The sequence below is a fragment of the Triticum urartu genome, chromosome 3A, assembly GCF_056163025.1.
Source record: "Triticum urartu cultivar PI428250 chromosome 3A, HENAU_Tu73, whole genome shotgun sequence".
In the NCBI taxonomy this organism is placed as follows: Eukaryota; Viridiplantae; Streptophyta; class Magnoliopsida; order Poales; family Poaceae; genus Triticum; species Triticum urartu.
Window position 1 is genome coordinate 298,874,433 of NC_141875.1, and position 17,975 is coordinate 298,892,407.

A 17,975-nucleotide genomic window follows, 5' to 3' on the forward strand; every position below is an offset into this window, starting at 1 on the left:
GATAATGAAAAGCACGTCAAGATGCTCTTGACCTCTTGGATGAGGAGCGTGACCTTGCAGAGGCTCGTTCGGCGATTTACCAGCAAGATCTGCGTCGTTATCATAGCCGTCAGGTCAAAACCCTGACCTTTCAAGAAGGTGACTTGGTGCTCTAGCTCATCCAGGATCAAATCGACATGCACAAGTTGTCCCCACCTTGGGAAGGGCCCTTTGTGGTTAGCAAAAATCTAAACAATGGTTCATACTAACTCATTGATATTTGAGAGCACAAGGACTCACACAAGTCTGAGGAGGAGACCCATCGGCCATGGAACATTGCTCATCTTGGTCCTTATTACACCTAAGCCACCGGCTCTTGTGATGTACATATTTCTACCAATGTATATATTATGATTAGTATAATAAAGCCGGCATCCCTGATAATTCAGGGCCTCTGTCGTTTCATTTGTAAGTATCTGATTCTTTATTGTCAATTCATAAGATCACTTGGGGGCTTCCTACTCACTGAGTATAGCTATGCCTACCCTCTTGATCCGGCTTGCACACCTTGTTACAAATAACATGGGGGCTTCCTGCTCACTGAGCATAGCTATGATTACCCTCTTGATCCAGCTCATATGCCTTGTTGCAATCAACTTGGGGACTTTTTCCCCAAGTTATAAGGTTGCCAAAGAGAACTTGCTGTAATGAGCAGTTCAAACATAGGTCACCTACCTTGATGGCTGGTTTCTGCATCATCCTGAGTCTATTCATCACCCGCCTGGCTTTTGTGTTACTTATTGGATTTTCTGTCTTGGCAAAGGCTCTGAGTCGGAGGAAATAATAGTTATCTATTCATCACCCGCCTGGCTGGTTTCTGCATCATCCTGATAGCAATCAGTGTCAATAAGATAATTGAAAAAAGAGACAAGAGAATCAAGGTCTACCTCTGACTCATCGTCATCATCTAAAGTAAACAGTCTTAGCCCTGGCTTTATTGGCCGCCTTCTCGTCATACTTCTTGTTCCAAAAGGCAGATCCAGCCTGTATAAGTCACATGAAGATAAGGGATTTGCAGATTATATAAATAGTGCGCAAAATAAATGGATTGGAGAATTCTCATCGGGTGGCGGGTTAAGTTTGCAAAAGGGGTTCAACCCCTCCTTGCTGCATCTCTCCAAGCTTTCCCCAAGAAGGGGCTTGGTCATGTCATTGATTGCTTTATCATTCAAATGTACTTAGAAGTGGCACTATAGATCTTTGACATCACTAGCGTAGGTGCACATTAAGCTGGGTGGGCAGCTCAAAGGAATAACCCTCCAAGCAACCCAGCAACGGACCAGGTCGACGCCAGTCAGCTCGTTGACCAGCAACACTCTAACCTTTGAAAAGGTGGGCATGTATTTGGCTCGTTCAGTGGTGGTAAGCCGGTCTAGAAGAGGGTGCTTTGAGCCGAGCCGTCAGTCACCATAACCCGGCAAAGGATTTTCTTCAGATGGAGATGTGTCTGGACAGTAGAACCAAGTTTGATTCCAGTCCTTAGGATGATTTGGAAGCATAGCAGAAGGAAAAATGGCGTCTCTTCGCCATTGAATTAAGACTCCCCTAAGCTCTAAGCTGGGCCCGTCGGTGAACTCATTCTGGCGGTTTAGGTAAAAGTACTCTCTGAAGAGTTCGATGTTGGGTTCTTCTTGAAGATACACTTCGCTGAAGACTTGGAAATTACAGATATTTGAAACGGAATTGGGTCTGATGTATTGAGGATGGAGTTGAAAGAAATGCAGAACATCCCGGAAGAATTTTGACCCGGGCGGTGAGAAGCCCCGGTTTATGTGATCAGTAAAAAAATAACCTCATTTTCCTTTGGCTGAGGTCTAGCTTCATCTGGGTTTGGAACACGCCAGTGAATGACATTCTCTGCTGGCAGGATGCCTGTTTTGACATAGTCATCAAGCATTTCTTCTGTGATGATTGAAGGGACCCAGTCGCATGAAGTGACGGTCTTAGTCATGATTGAGAGGCACGGCCTAAAAGAGGTGAATTAAAGCATGGTTAAACCGGCAAGGTGTAGCCGGGTTATGTCGACATTAATTGGCAGTATGGAAAGGGATTCAAAGTTAAGCCAGCAAGTACTTGGCGGCTTACAAGTTATCCATTAAACGGCCATGAAGGGCTAATGGCTACAGATCTGGAGCAGAGCAAAATTTTACTAAGTACTAGATAAACAGGTTTTACAAGGTTTGCTTATGATATTGAATCTACAACAGTTCAGAAAATAAAACAAAAATCTAAACCTAAGGAGGCGGCAGCAGAAGTGTTCATGTGCTCTGATGAGATTTTCTACAGAGGGGATGTTTTTTGTTATTGAAATGAATGCTGAAACTACTACCGCATATGTTTGATGATTGAGTACAGATCTAACTATACAATATAAAGAAGCCAGAGGAAGAACGGCGATGAACTCCGATGAACTAAGCAAACCCTAGCGTAGATCTGATACGAGTCGAAATACATACCTAGAGATGTTGATGAACTGCGGACAAGTGCCACCGTGTTCTGGTTAAGGTCAAGTAGATGCAGTGCCCAACGTTGATGCAGTCGATGGGGGCGGCAGAGCTCTGGGAGCGTCGGTCATCGCGAGGAAGAATAAGAAGAGGCAGAGGCAGGGGTAAAAGTGAAACCAGGGGGCCCCTGTCCCTATTTATGAGGAGATGGATAAATGGCATGCACGGGGATCAAGGAGGCCAAAAAAATAGTTATGTGGCTACACGAACGCCTCAATTTTCAGGAGGTCCATTAAAGATAAAGATCTACTGAGATGTTCTGGGTCTCATGCGAAGTTAATACGAGATGACGCCATGGTGGGTTAGCACAATTCTGAGATGTGACATCATGGCGGGTTATAGTGAATTGGTAAAGACGATGGGAGATTCTATTGAGTCAAATACAGAAGATTGATGTGAACAAGTTCAAATCAACCTGGGGCCTAATGTTGGGGATATGACTACTGGGTATGAACTGCCCATGAGGGGCAGTCATGCCACTGGCGGCTTATAATGAAGAGGCCAAAGAAGATAAGAAATGGTGGTTCATAGAGCAAGCTTATTGAAGGCCCAAGACCCAGGGACGACTTGAGGACCACACGTGTGAGCCGTCATATGATTAACTTGTATTATAAGGCAAGCTTAGTTAGTTACCTAGCCAGACACGTTTTCTATGAGCTGGCCGGGAGCCGCCGAGCCTCAACCTGTATATAAAGGGGTGACCCGACGGCGGGTAAACTCAAGAAACAACTCATTGAGAACTAGGACAAGCATATTCGCTCCCTGGTAATCGAAACCCAAGCAATACAACCTAAAGAAGGAGTAGGCTTTTACCTCGTTGAGAGGGGCTGAACCTAGGTAAACTCTTTGTGTCCTTTGTCCCGTTTAACCCCTTCAAGCTAACCTAGCTGCGATGGCTCCACACCTAAGTCATTTCGCTAGGGCATCTGCCATGTTAAGTCCACGACACAACCCACTAAAGCAAAAAGTAATTGGAGCAATGGAGGAGTCACATACCATGTAGCAATCCCCGAAAACAGTTTTGGAAGCGGACCTTCGAGCAAAGAGATCGAAATCCATGGGTTTGAGAGCAAGAACACGAGAGATAGATTTATCCACTTATATGAATAAATATTATTAATGAATATGTATCACAATCCATCTCAAGGTATTTGGATCAATACCTATTTGGTGGATCTTTTTTTTCTCTGCCAGGAACCAGATTTGAACTGGTGAGACGAGTGTTTTCAGTGCTCTGCTCTACCAACTGAGCTATCCTGACCTTTTCTTGTGCATCATCCTAGTAGAGTATTTGTATTTATGTCAATTAAAAGGACTAAAAATTAATTAAAGTATTTCAAATTCAAAATTTGAAAATGGGGGGGGGGGGGTGGGGGTTAGTCCTATGCATTGTGCATGGTTGAGCAATGGTGATTTTTTCTGGAGGTAGGAGATGACATGGGCTAAAGAGATAAGTGAGGGGGGCCACCTGGGGACAACAACCAACCAGGGTGCGCCCAGGTGGGTTGTACCCACCTGGTGCACCCCCCTCTGATGTTATTTGCACCAAAAAGTCAGAAAAAATTGTATTAAATTCTCAGGGCATTCTGAGAACTTTTATTTTTGGGTCATTTTTTATTGTATGGAAAATCCATAAAATAGGATAAACATGGCATTTTATTTTATTTAACTAAGAAAACCAGAGAACAAAAGGTAAGTACACAAGGTAGTGCCTACTAAATTCATCAACTTCATACCTCTCAAAAATGATAAGGTTTATCAAGTCTTATTAACAACCACCTCCGATTAGCATGAAACCAAAGAACTTTCGTAAAACACTAAGTTACCTCAACGGGGATATGCATGTCCCCAACAATAAGTATATCATATTTCTTTTTGGCAGTAGGTAGAGGTAGTTGGAAACTTCCAATAGTGAGTGTCGGAGATTTTTCAATAACATTAATACCATTCAGATGGAATTGTTTCTTCGAAAAGTGCACCGTATGCTCATTACCATTGATATGAAAAGTGACCTTGCTTTTATTGCAATCAATAACAGCCCCTACAGTATTCAAAAAAGGTCTACCAAGGATAATCGACATGTTGTCGTCCTCGGGCATCTCAAGTATAACAAAGTTTGTTAAGATAGTAACATTTGTAACACCAATGGGCACATCCTCACAAATACCGATAGGTATGGCAGTTGATTCTTCAGCCATTTGCAAAGATATTTCAGTAGGTGTGAGTTTATTCAAGTCTTCTATATAAAGAGAAAGGAATAACACTAACACCAGCTCCTAAGTCACACAAAGCAATTTTAACATAATTTCATTTGATGGAGCAAGGTATAGTTGGTATTCCAGGATCTCCAAGTTTTTTAGGTACTCCATCCTTAAAAGAATAATTAGCAAGCATGGTGGAGATTTCAGCTTCAGGTATTTTCCTGTTATTAGTGTTAATGTCCTTCATGTATTTGCATAAGGGGCCGTCTTTAAAATATCAGTCAAGCAAGTGCGCGGAAAGACTAGCCTAATCATTTCAGTAAAGAGTTCAAATTCTTAGTCAACTTTTTTCTTAGTTGATTTAGGTGGAAAGGGCATGGGTTTTTGAACCCATGGTTCTCTTTCTCTTCCATGTTTTTGAGCAACAAAGTCTCTTTTATCATAACTTTTATTTTTAGGTTGTTCGTTATCAAGATCAACATCTAGTTATATTTCAACATCATTATCTGGTTCGTTATCTTTGTTTAGTTGAGTGTCTTCATGTGCATCATAATTATCTTTTTCATTATCACTAGATGAATGTTCATTACCAGATTGAGTTTCAACATCAGAAATAGAAACATCATTATTGTCTTCCGGAGGTTTTTCTATTTCAGGTTCACTAGAGGTGTCAAAAGTCCTCTCATTTTTCTTTTTCTTTTTCTTTTTAGAAGGATTAGGTGTATCAGTGTTAATTCTTCGAGGGTCTTGTTCAATTCTTTTAGGATGTCCCTCAGGGTAAAGTGGTTCCTGAGTCATCATACCTCCTCTAGTCATTACTCTAGCAGCATGATCATTTATATTTTTGTTCATTTCATCAAACAATTCCTTTTGAGATTTAACAACTTGTTCTAAATGGGTATGAACCATAGAGGCACGTTTTCCTACTCCTCTAACATCATTACTGATTCTAAATAACAAGTTACTCTAGCGAGCAATCATATCAGAATTGTATTTCAATTGTTTCATAACATTTGCATTGAAGTGATCTTGGTTTCTAATGTAGTTATCAAACTCATAAAGGCATTGACTCTACCACCTGTGGTGGTGGTGTGTTAAGTCCATGTATTTCTTCAACATGAGGTAAATTTTTGACATCATTAGCTTTAATACCTTTTTCCTTCATACATTTCTTTGCATCTTGCATATCTTTAGGACTGAGATATAAGATACTACTCTTCTTTGGAGTGGGTTTAGGCGGTGGTTCAGGAAGAGTCCAATCATCACAATTTTTCAATATGTTATTCAATAATTACTCAGCTTGTTCAACAGTTTGTTCCCTGAAAACACAACCAGCACAACTATCTAGGAAGTCCCTAGAAGCATCAGTTAGTCCATTATACATGATATCAAGTATTTCATTTTTCTTAAGAGGATGATCAGGCAAAGCTTTAAGCAATGGGAGAAGCCTCACCCAAGCTTGTGGGAGACTCTCTTCTTCAATTTGCACAAAGTTAAATATTTCCTGTAAGGCAGCTTGTTTCTTATGAGCAGGAAAATATTTTTCAGAGAAGTAATAAATCATATCCTGGGGACTACACACACAACCATGAGCAAATGTATTGTACCATATCTTAGCATCACCCTTTAATGAGAACGGAAATAACTTGAGAATATAATAGTAGCGAATTTTCTCATCATGAGCAAATAGGGTGGCTATGTCATTTAATTTAGTAAGGTGTGCAACAACAATTTCAGTTTCATAACCATATTAACTCTGGGTCAACAGAGAATTCATAATCCTTATCAGTAACAAAGATAGGTAAAGTAGAAAACTTAGGATCACATTTGATTTTAGCATTCAAAGATTTTTCTTTTAGTTTGCATAGTAATTTGTTAGGATCAACCCTATCATTGCAAGCAAGAAAGTCTCTAATAGGTTTTTCAAGATTTCCAGTTTCAAGTACTTCATCAGTTTTAGCATTCTCAATATCTTTAGCTCTAACAAGTTGTTCATCAAGAAATTCACCTAAAAGCACATCATCATCAAGCAAGGTACTAGAATCATCATGAGTATCATTCATAGCAGAAGTAGCATCATCAATAACTTGCGACATATCAGGATTAATAGCATGTGGTGGTGTTGCAAGTTTACTCAAAATATAAGGCGAATCAAGTGCAGACCTAGATGGCAATTCCTTACCTCCCCTCGTCTTAGAAGGACATATCTTAGTCTTGGTATCCTTCAGATAATTCATAGTGATAAATAGATAATAATCCCAAGTGTCTCAACAAATATAGCTATGCTCCCCGGCAACGGTGCTAGAAAAAGGTCTTGATAACCCACAAGTATAGGGTATCGCAACAGTTTTCGAGGGTAGAGTATTCACCCAAATTTATAGACTCGACGCAAGGGGATCCAAAGAATATTTGCAAGTATTATCAGCTGAGTTGTCAATTCAACCACACTCGGAGATTAAATATCTGTAGTAGAGTGATCAGTAAAAAAGTAGTATGATATTTTGATAGTAGTGGTAACATCAGTAGTAACGGTAACAGTGATAGAAATGATTTTGTAGCAAGTGTAACAGTAACAGCAGCAGTAGTACTTATCAAGAACAGTATGAGGAAAATTCATCAGCATTGGATCGGTGGATTCGTTGGATGATATTCATCATATAACAGTCATAACCTAGGGCGATACAAAACTAGCTCCAGTTTGTAAATATAACGTAGGCATGTATTTCGTAAATAGTCATACGTGCTTATGGAAAGAACTTGTATGACATCTTTTGTCCTACCCTCCTGTGGCAGCGAGGTCCATAAGGAAACTAAGGGATATTAAGGCCTCCTTTTAATAGAGAACCGGGAGAAAGCATTAACACATAGTGAATACATGAACTCCTCATACTACGGTCATCACCGGAAAGTATCTCGGTTATTGTCACCCCGGGGTTTACGGATCATAACACGTAATAGGTGAATATGACTTGCAAGATCGGATCTAGAACATAGATATAATGGTGAAAACATAAACGGTTCAGATCTAAAATCATGGCACCTGGGCCCAGAGTGACAAGCATTAAGCATGGCAAAGTCATAAAAACATCAATCTCGGAACATAGTGGAACTAGGGATGAAGCCCTAACAAAACTAACTCGATTACATGATGAATCTAATCCAACTCCACGCCGACCAGCGAGCCTACGAAGGAATTACTCACTCCCGGTGGGGAGCATCATGGAATTGGTGATGAAGGAGGGTTGGTGATGACAAAGATCGAATATCCCCCTCTCTGGAGCCTTGAACGCACTCCAGATGTGGCCTCACGATGAAGAACATGAGGTGGAGGCAGCTACGTATCATGAAACGCGATGAAACTTCCTCCCTGATTTTTCTCTCTGAAAATAGGTATTTGAGGAGTTGGTATTAGGGTCTACAGGGCCACCAGGTGGGCACAACCCGCCTGGGCGCGCCTGGAGGGGATGGCGCATGGGTTGTGCTCAACCAGGGGGGCCCCTCCGGTGGTTCTTGGCTCCAGTAATTTTCTTCTATTGCAAAATAATTCTCCAAAAAGTTTTGTTCCATTCCAAAAACTTTTATTTCTGCAGAAAAACAAGACCATGGTAGTTCTGCTGAAAAATGCGTCAGTCCGGGTTAGTTTCATTCAAATCATGCAGATTAGAGTCCAAAACAAGAGCAAAAGTGTTAGGAAAAGTAGATACGACAGAGATGTATCAACTTTCATGACATGGGTGGATGTGGATGCATGCAAAATTTTAGCTCTAATGGACAATGGAAAATTACACTTGCTTCACAACTTGGTAGAGTTGGCAAAAACATTAATTGACTAGCTGCTCTGGCCAAGGCCAGGCTTGGGTTTGGGCATTGGTGAATGGAAATGGTGAAGGTGTGAATTGGATGAGCTCCACAAATAATTTGGTGATTTGTTGAGCAGGGGAAATGGGTGTTGTAGTGCAACTGGTGGCTTCTAGGGTTTAATATACTAGGGAGGGCAATTAGGGTTTTGGGGCTAAACCCTAATTCCAAGTAACTAGGCAAGCTAATACTCTAACCTAAACACAAGAGTATTGAAAAAGTATGACTGGAAAAGTAACTACGCAAGACAATACTCTAACTCTGCTAGCGCTAAACCCTATTTCCAAATAAAACCCAAGAACAAAAAGGAAAAGACAGGAGCCAGCTCTCGAAAAAGAATATTCCAGGACTGGAAAACCAAGGTGTTACAAACCTACCCACCCTTAATAAAATCACGTCCTAAGATTTATGCGCTTACCTTTCCCAGAAGGAAACATATCTTGGGGTTTTCTCTGGATGTTGGATGTCTTACTCCTTTGTGAATACTAACCATTTCTGACTTTTCTGATTCATACTGCCATGTTGAGTCTCTGGTGTTATTAGGGCTGATCTCTGCTTGCCTGACACCAATCCTTGCTGATATTATGTCTTGCTGACAATTTGACACCAAGCCTTGTCAATACCATCTTCGGTGTGTCTTGTCCTGCTGATGGTTTCATACTAAGCCTTGTTAATGGTATCTTTCCTCTGTTGATGTGACTGTCTTCTGTTGAATCGTCCTTCTGACGGTTGCGTATGTGTCTCCTCACTTCTGGGAGTAGCAGTTTGTCATGGCGGCGTCCATGTGTCAACCATGGCTTGCTAGGGCTCATATTGTCATTGTTGTCCCATATCTAATATTTGATTCTTCTTGTTGTTGGTGTCATGTGATGTCTACTGCTTCGTGTACCAAGTCTTCTATTGGTTTGGTTTGTGTCGTGTTCTAATATCAAATCTTGTATTCGATGCTGATATCAAGCGTTGTTTGTACTTGACACCAAGTTTTATCTTTGACACCAAGCTCGCATTGCTTCTGGTCTTGTACATGCTTCTTGTCCGGCTATGTCATACTTTTCCGTGGAATTTTTGGTTGCTTGGTAATTGTACCATCATATTTGGTTGGCATTCCATTTGCTCAGGAAAACTGAATGGTGATGTATTGGGTGAAAAAATATCCATGTGCCGTCTAACGGTCCAATCTTGTCATTTGTTGAGGGAGTTCTGGCATCTGAGCTTCTAGTGGTTTATATTCCGAGTGTTGAGCGGTGTTGAGTCTAGGTACCGCTCAATTCCATTGCATCGAGTATATAGTCCTTGATGCATATTGGGTCTTGCATTCATACCAAGTACTTCCTTAATATCAAGCCGTGTACCAAGTATTGCATTATCAATCAAGTCTTATATTACTGTTTTTCTTCACCAAGTCTCTTACGCATACCCAATCTTATGCGTACGCCAAGTCTTGTGTTGCTATAGAGTCTTCTATTGCCCATGCTTAACCAAGTCTTGAACTGTCTTGTCGGGGTTGTTGTGTGTATTCTTGCCATGCGGTGATATTTCTAACACTAGTGCGAGGTCAAATTTGAGGCATACCTCTGAGGCTTTAGTATCTTGCCATTCGAGCTTGATATTGCTGACGGTGCCTTGCAGGAAAGGTCTAGGTTTGTGATGGCTTGCCGATGATGGTGGTCTTAACGGTACCTTATGGGGAAGGATGGATTCCATCCGTAGGAAGCTTGATGCTTGTCTTCGAGGAGAGGCTTCATCATTAGCTATTAGTTGCTTACTGGTGTGGCATCAATCTTGATGTGGCTGGGGATTTGTCACCAAGTCTTCGATATTAAATCTTGGCTTGATCGGTGATTTGTCATATGAGGAGTTTGTCGAGAGCTTTCTTGCCTGGCTCTTCTGATCCTCCTATCCTGGCTTGTGGATCTTGTGGTAGGTTGCATAGTTTCTTGACACCATGTCTTGATACATGTTTGCATCTTCATACTTCCCCCTTAAGATCCGACAGGATGTTGACGTGTTCCTTGGGTGCCATTAACGCAGGGTGCATTGAATAGGAATTGCCATTGTTGTATTCTGACGTTGTTGGCTTGGGTTGCTCTTGATTCTGATCTGTGTTGGCATGATGGCTTGTGTTGGTTGACCTCTTGATTCGCTAGGATTCTACTCTGATCTTGTTGGCATCTTCCTTGTTGTTACAGTGGGCTTCTAACAGTCGCGACTATTGGGTATTGTCTGAACTAGGTGTCGATATCCTTCTTTGACACCTTGAGGACGAGAAAAAGGGGTGGTTGCAACAAAGAAAACCAAGAAATGAAAATAGCAAAAACACCAAAGCAAATAAAAACAAGTCCTTAGGATGGTGTAACATGGCCAAGGTAGACTAATATAACTATCTAGTGCTCTCGACACATCTATAATGATTTTAGAAATATGACTATCTGGTAGTCCTGGTAGCAACCGTTGTCAAATTCCTACTACTTCCTTAGGACAACTACCGCGACTTGACACGAGACCATTGCTGAGCTGGCATAGTCATTAAACTGGGTTTATACTGAGACAATATTAGATGTCTGACATTTCACAAGGAAACTAAAATTGAGAAGAGAAATTCCAAGACTAGCAGGGTAAGGGTTTGGTTTCTAAGTGGCCGAGGGCTCATCGGCCGGTGCCTGATGCGAATATTTTTGTCGCTTAGGCAAAGCCGTGAGAGGAGATCTGGTCTTGCAGGACACCTAGGAGTTGTTTGTTCATTGATAGTAGTCGTGTCGGTATGGCAAAGATGGTTGATATACATCGGGGTTGTCTTTTGAGTAACGACACCTAGGGGCAGCCTTATTCAGCCTGGGCTCTGATACCAAGTCTTGTGGAACCCCTTTTGAATATAGTGGACAACCACTATATTCACTCGGGAGGCCACATACGTCAGCCCATGATATCACCCTGGTGCATGTATTTACAATCCTTGAGTAACAGTGTATGAGCCATTTGACATAAGGGATGCTTTATTAATATGTAAACTATTACAATACTAGCATTCCAAGTCTCAACATTGTGTTGAGGTCGGAATGGTCTGGGTAGTCGGGGTGACTATCTTAGAGAAGACTGCAGCGGAAGCTTCTACAATGGTAGTGACATGGTCCTAGCGTGGCTCTATTCCATAGGGATCTGACCAGGTGCTCTCTCGCCTAGGGTCGCATCAACTTCGTGTCCTAAGTGCTTCCTTACCTGACCAAGTTAAAAGTCACTGAGTACGTTTGAATGTACTCGCAAGCCAAAACTCGTAGCCACACCAAAGGAACACTCCAAGCTACTCAAGCACGACACTGCTCTAACACTAACAAGTAATAATAACTAGCATGAACATCTATCAAGGCTTATCTACTCAAGTGAAATAGTAATACGACTGCAAAGCTTAACTAGCAAAGGAACTAGTACAACTACAAAAAGTAAAAGTTGTCCTCAACAGGATCACTTGCTAAAGTCTGTCCACCGATGTGATCTATCAAGCTCTAAGGAACAACATAAGATGATCACTACTAGACTAAAATATTTCCCCGGCAGTGATCATTTAGTCTAAAGTTATTCCATTGAAAGCAATTAATAATACTCTAAGAAAAATCTTGAAACAACTACATCATAAAAACAACTACGAAAATAGTAAACAAACAAGTTACTATCTCAGGATCTTCCGACTATCTTTCTAAAGCCACATGTCAAGTCCTAGTATCCACGATGTTGGCCGCTTGCACCAATCTCTTACCTTACCAACTCTGGTTATTAAATCTCATACCTCCGACATAGACGCTGTTGGATTCAGGGCTCCGCAGACCCGAGAAGGTTCAAACTCTGGGGCGTGTGCGAAGAACTCAACCTCTCCAGCCTACCAACTCATCACCCCACGGCGTAGCCTGATTCGCATGAGCAAGGAATAAGATGAACATGGCAGTTTACCCAGGTTTGGGCCACGTTGCGGTGTAAGACCATACTCCTACTTTGTAGTGGATTGGCCTCACAAGGGGTTGAGGATGAACTGGTACAAAGCATGAACAACCTCGCGAGTTTCAGGGGGAGGAATGAGTCGACCCCTTCTACGGTGTTGGCTAACCTATATTTATAGTGGCCTCGGTCCTCTTCCCCCAAAACTTAGGCGGGAAGCGATCTCATAGTGGCCAGTTTGAACAGGGACAAGTAGTACATCTTATCCTAACGAAAGGTGGTCTTTGCCTGCAAAGCTTCTGGTCGTGACGCAGCGGTGGGCTCGGCGATGACATCCATCCTGTCGTGCTGGTGGTCTCGGTCTCGTTGCACCGGAACGGAAACCTTTACCATATTCCTCGGGAACCCACGCCTGTCCTTGCCTCCTTAGCACCAAAGAGGAAACTACCTCCTCTACACCCGCTGGCGCCCGCCTTCCTTTGTTGTCATGGCAGCCTCGTCGGGGTGGGTACCTGCATAGAAATCTCCGCTCCTCGGGAGGCCGCTCCCTCGGGGGGTCTTGGTGTCGTCCACCTCGCGAGGCTTGGCCCCTCACAAGGGTCTTATCTTGGTGGTCTTGCAGATGGGCCATACCAGGCATCGAAGGAGCCATGCTGTGGGCTGCAGGCATGCAAGTCTGGGTACCCTCGTTCCCAGAACGCCGACAGTAGCCCCCGGGCCCAAGGCGCGCTCGGGCTTGGCTTTGAGGCAAAGCCAAAGGGCAAGGGTGAAGCGTTGTGGGCCTCAATAGCCCGCGGTTCAGGCTGACGCGTGGTGCTTGACGAGACATGGGCGTCTCCGCTTCCCCATGTCACCTTGGCAACTGTCCGACTTGACAATTGCCTGGTGCATGCATCGGGGCCATCATTGCATGGAACGTGAGAGACCGCACATCAGCCTTCCTCCGCCTATAAATAGGGACGGGATGGATCCCCCAACCCTTCCTCATCTTCTTGTTGCTCGCCCCTTCTTCGTCTCTATCGTCTCGCCATCTTGCCGTAGCATCCATGGCGCCGGTGAGGTGGTTTTTGGTCGCCGAGACAGGAAAGGCCCCCAAGGAGGGACCAGGCTCGCCACCGCCCAAGAGGGGTCGCGGCCGTCCCCGCAAGTATGTCGCAACGCTGGTGGTGGCTCCCCGAGGGCGTGGGTGCATAGCCTCGAAGGTCGGGGCCACCTCTTGCAGTCGTGGGAAGGCTCCCACCCACGCCAGAAGCTGTCACGGCAAAGGCAGCCATGGCCAAGGGCGGAAGTATGTGGCGGGCGTCCGGCCACCACTCCCGCGATTCCATTCGGTCGAACGTCCTCAGAGTTCGTGGTGTGGACGAAGAGGCCGACAGGCATCTGGTTCCAGCCCCCGTGCTTCTTCACGGGCGCACTGCTGACTGGAGGGCCTGGCAGCCTCTGGCTGTAGGCTGATGGTTGCTGCAGCAAGGCCTCATGGGTGGAGGTCGAGGTCACCCCTGCCGGTAACATGTTCCTGGGCTGTGGGTGGCAGCCGTTCGCCCGCGCGCACGGCCTACAGGGTAGATGTACCCTCCACTTCAGGCACGACGGAGCGGCGACCCTCTACATCAGGATCTTCAGGGAGGACGGCAGGCGTCTGGGGTGTTTCCCGGAGAGCGACGACGACGACGACGTCCACCCCTCCGACAACGACGGCTGGAGGGGCGGTAGCATCCTCGACGGTGAACTCGCCCTTGGCGACGGCCGCGATGCCTCCAGCAGCGGTGGCTCTTCCTATATGGTGAGTACGAGCGACGACGAGCCGCCACACCGTAGAGCCCGGATTGGGGAAGGCGGCGAGCCACCATGTTGCCGCGCTCCCTCTTAGGAGGACGATGAGCCGCCTTATCATTATGCTTCAATGAAGCAGGAGGAGGACTCCGACTGAGCGCAGGCGGCGCTGATGCCATGCCTCAGGAGCGCGGTGGTCACGAGGCCGCTTTTGCTTTTGTTTTTTCCTGCATCAAGAAATGTAGAAGGCCCTATTGGGGCGTGTAATGGACCATGGTGCTTGTGCCGTTATGTTAACATTTTTACAATGTATCCTGGCATTCGTGTTGCTACTAATCGACAGGTTCTTGTTGATCGCGATTAGGATAACTTAGCTTGGTGTGCTTGTGGTAGACTCCTGCGCTGCGAGAGCGTGCTCCTCCGGAGCCTGGATCTCATGTGTGCCTCTCGTTCCAAAGAGATCTTGCCGGGAGTTTCCTTCTTGAGGATCCGAAGGTTCTCATGCCTCAGGAGGCGCCTAGTGGCCGCGAGGTCTCTAGCAGGACATGGGGACATGGGGGCTCCGGAGATGTTTCACAGGGTGTCGCGCCCCACGCGAGCCCCTGAGCGAGGACCGACTGTCACTAGTACACCGGGTCGCGATGCCCAGCGAGACCAGGAGATGAGGACTCAGGGGGGACACATGCCCATTGGCCTGTTTAAGAGCATCGCGCGAGGATTAAGACGCCAAAGATTAGGACACCAAGGCTTTGGCGAGGTGTGTTCATGGGAGAACTCAGGCGTACACACCATGCCCAACCCCCGTTCACGAGACGCGCGGGGAAGAGCGACGGGCAACTGCCACTCTCCCTAAAGCAAGGCTTGAAAGAGCAAACGCTGCAAGGAGAAAAGTTCCCATCCCTTTCAAATAAAGACGTGAGAACTTCGAATTTCATTGCAAGAAGTGGTAAATCGGCTACAAAAGCAAGCAAAAGAACAGTCGCGTCTGGCGCCTACACTAGTCTTCTAGTCTTCCCGCCAGCGCGGAGCAAGGGGCTTCCACTAGGCATGGGCATAGTCATTGAAAGACTGTGTCGTCCACCAACGTGGAGCATGGGGCTTCCACTTGGGCGTGGGTGGGAGCCCCCGTGAGGCCCCAGGGCTCAGGAGAATCCGGGGCGTGTACAGCCCCACTCATTATTACGTGAGAGTGTCATGGGTAGAACTTCCGGAGATGCTGGATGTTATAGGCATTCTGGATGGGGACCGCGACCTGTGTCTCCAGGCAACCGGCGCCAAGCCTAGAGACCCGGGCGATCCTGAACGGGCCCTCCCACATAGGCGGGAGCTTGTGCAGCCCCTCCTTAGAGAGCACCCGCCTTAGGACGAGGTCACCCATGTCGAGAGTCCTGGAGCAGACGCTGCGGCAATGATATTGCCGCAGCGCCTGTTGGTATCTCGCGGGACAGAGTGAGGCTTGGCGGTGGGCCTCCTCCCCGAGCACGAGATCTGTCCCCCGTGAGGTGTCCTGGCGTGCCTTGTCAAACGCCAAGACCAACGGGGAGCGATGTTTGACCTCGTGTGGGAGGACCGCCTCAGCCCCGTAGACGAGGAAGAATGGGGTCTCGACAATGGGCTTAGTCGCGATGGTGCGGATGGACCACAACAGGGACTGAAGCTCACCAAGCCAACCCCTGCCACAGGCCTCGAGATTCTTCTTGACACTCCTCGTCTTCAGGCCCCTCAGGACCTCCGCGTTGGCAGGTTCGGCCTGGCCATTACTCCATGGGTGTGCCACTGAGGTGTAGCATATCTGCGTTCCAAGGTTAGCACAATATGCCCTGAAGAGATTGCTTGCGAACTGAGAGCCATTGTCAGTGATGATATGGTTGGGGACCCTGAAGCAGCTCATGAGGCCCTTGACGAACTTGACAGCCGAGCCAGCAGGGATGGTGCGCATGGGCTCCACCTCCTCCCACTTGGTGAATTTATCCATGGCGACGTAGAGGTAGCAATAGCCCCGGACTGCTCGGGGGAACGGGCCCAGGATGTCCAACCCCCAGACCGCAAATGTCCACGAGAGTGGGATGGTTTTGAGGCCCTGAGCGGGCTGGTGGATCTGTTTGGCATGGAACTAGTAGGCCTCGCAGGATCCCACCAGCTCAGTGGCATCATTGAACGTCGTGAGCTAGTAGAACCCGCTGCGGAACACCTTGCCTACGAGGGTGTGCGATGAAAAATGGTGCTCGCAGTCCCCGCCGTGGATGTCCGCCAGCAATTCACACCCTTGCTCCTTGGATATGCATCATAGCGAGATGTCATTGGGGTGCCTTCGGTAGATCTCGTCGTCCTGTAAGCAATAAGCGGTGGCCTGATGGGCCACGCGTTCCGCATCTTCCTCCTTCTCCGGCAGGGTGCCGCAGAGCAGGTACGCCTTGAACTCTTCGTTCCAGTAGTCCTCCTGAGGTTCCAGCACCAGGAGAAGGCGGGCTCCTGAGGTAGGACCGCGAGCCGGGGCACCCGAGAAGGGGGCCAGGGGCGATTCCTCCTGAAGCAACGCCAGGCCTGCAGGAGGGCTGCCAATGGTTTGAAGAGCCTTTCCTCCAAGACGCCAGGCTTCTCGGGCTCGCGTCAAGACGCCCTCTTGGCGATGTCGTTCGCCTCCTTGTTCGTTCCACGAGGGACGTGCTGCAATTACAATCCTAAGAAGCATTTTTCAATTTTGTGTACCTCTTCTAGGTATGCCTCTATGTGCTCATCCTTAGGCTTGTATTCCTTGTTGGAGAAGTTGACGAGGAGCTGAGAGTTGCCCTTGATGGTGAGACGCTTGACCCCCAGGCCAACGTGGCCCTGAGGCCAGTGATCAGGCCCTCGTATTCCACGATGTTGTTGGAGACCTTCTCGCCATGCTGAAAGCAGAGCTGCATTGTGTAGCATAGCTTATCATGGGTTGGCCAGATGAGTACGGCTCCGGCCCCCGTGCCCTACCGCGCAAATGCGCCGTCAAAGTACATGACCCAGCCATCGGGCGCCTCATCTCTGGGTGCGAGGGACCAGTCTTCACCCATCCCCCGGCCAGGGGCATCCGTCCATTCCGCCATGAAGTCGGCGAGGGTCGCGTCCTTGATGACCCTGGTGGTGCTGAACTCCGGCTGGAACGCTTGCAGCTCGATGTCCCATTCGGCAACCCTCCCCGCGGCATTAGGGCTACGGAGCATCTTCTCCACGGGGTACACGGAGACAACCTTGATGGGGTGGCCATGGAAATAGTGGCGCAGTTTCCTGGAGGTGGTGTGGAGCGTGAGCAGGAGCTTCTGTGGCATGGGGTAGCGCGCGCGTCACGCGGCACCGTGCTAACGAAGTACATGGGGTGCTCGACAAGGGAAGAGGCGTCGACGACGTCCTGCTCTGCTTGGGACGAGGGGGCCTCAGGAGCCTTGCCGTCTGATGGAGTAGTTGAGGCCTTAGGAGCGCCATCCTAAGGTGGCAATGGCGTGGCTGTACGGGGCACTACGCCATGCACCCGCACCTGCACGCTCCTCTCTGACCGCCATGAGCACTGTGCTAGCCAAGTGGGGCGTGGCGGCCAGGTAAAGCACCAAGGGCTCAAGAGGAAAAGGCGCCACCATCACCAGCGGGCTCGTGAGGTACCTCTTGAGGTCTTGGAAGGCCACCTCGGCCTCTAGAGTCCACT

The 17,975-nt window shown here is 46.9% G+C and overlaps 1 protein-coding gene across 1 annotated transcript; it reads right to left on the reverse strand.

The window, feature by feature from the left end:
• Positions 1 to 15,494: 15,494 nt before the first annotated feature.
• On the reverse strand, positions 15,495 to 16,277 carry LOC147979505 (uncharacterized). The gene has a single exon (XM_087515247.1). The coding sequence runs from the start codon at positions 16,275 to 16,277 to the stop codon at positions 15,495 to 15,497; it is 783 nt and encodes a 260-aa protein (XP_087371373.1).
• Between the last annotated feature and the right edge of the window lie 1,698 nt (positions 16,278 to 17,975).

Excerpts from the sequence above, each read along its gene's own strand:
- LOC147979505 (XM_087515247.1), bottom strand. The coding sequence starts at position 16,277 with ATGGATAAATTCACCAAGTGGGAGGAGGTGGAGCCCATGCGCACCATC.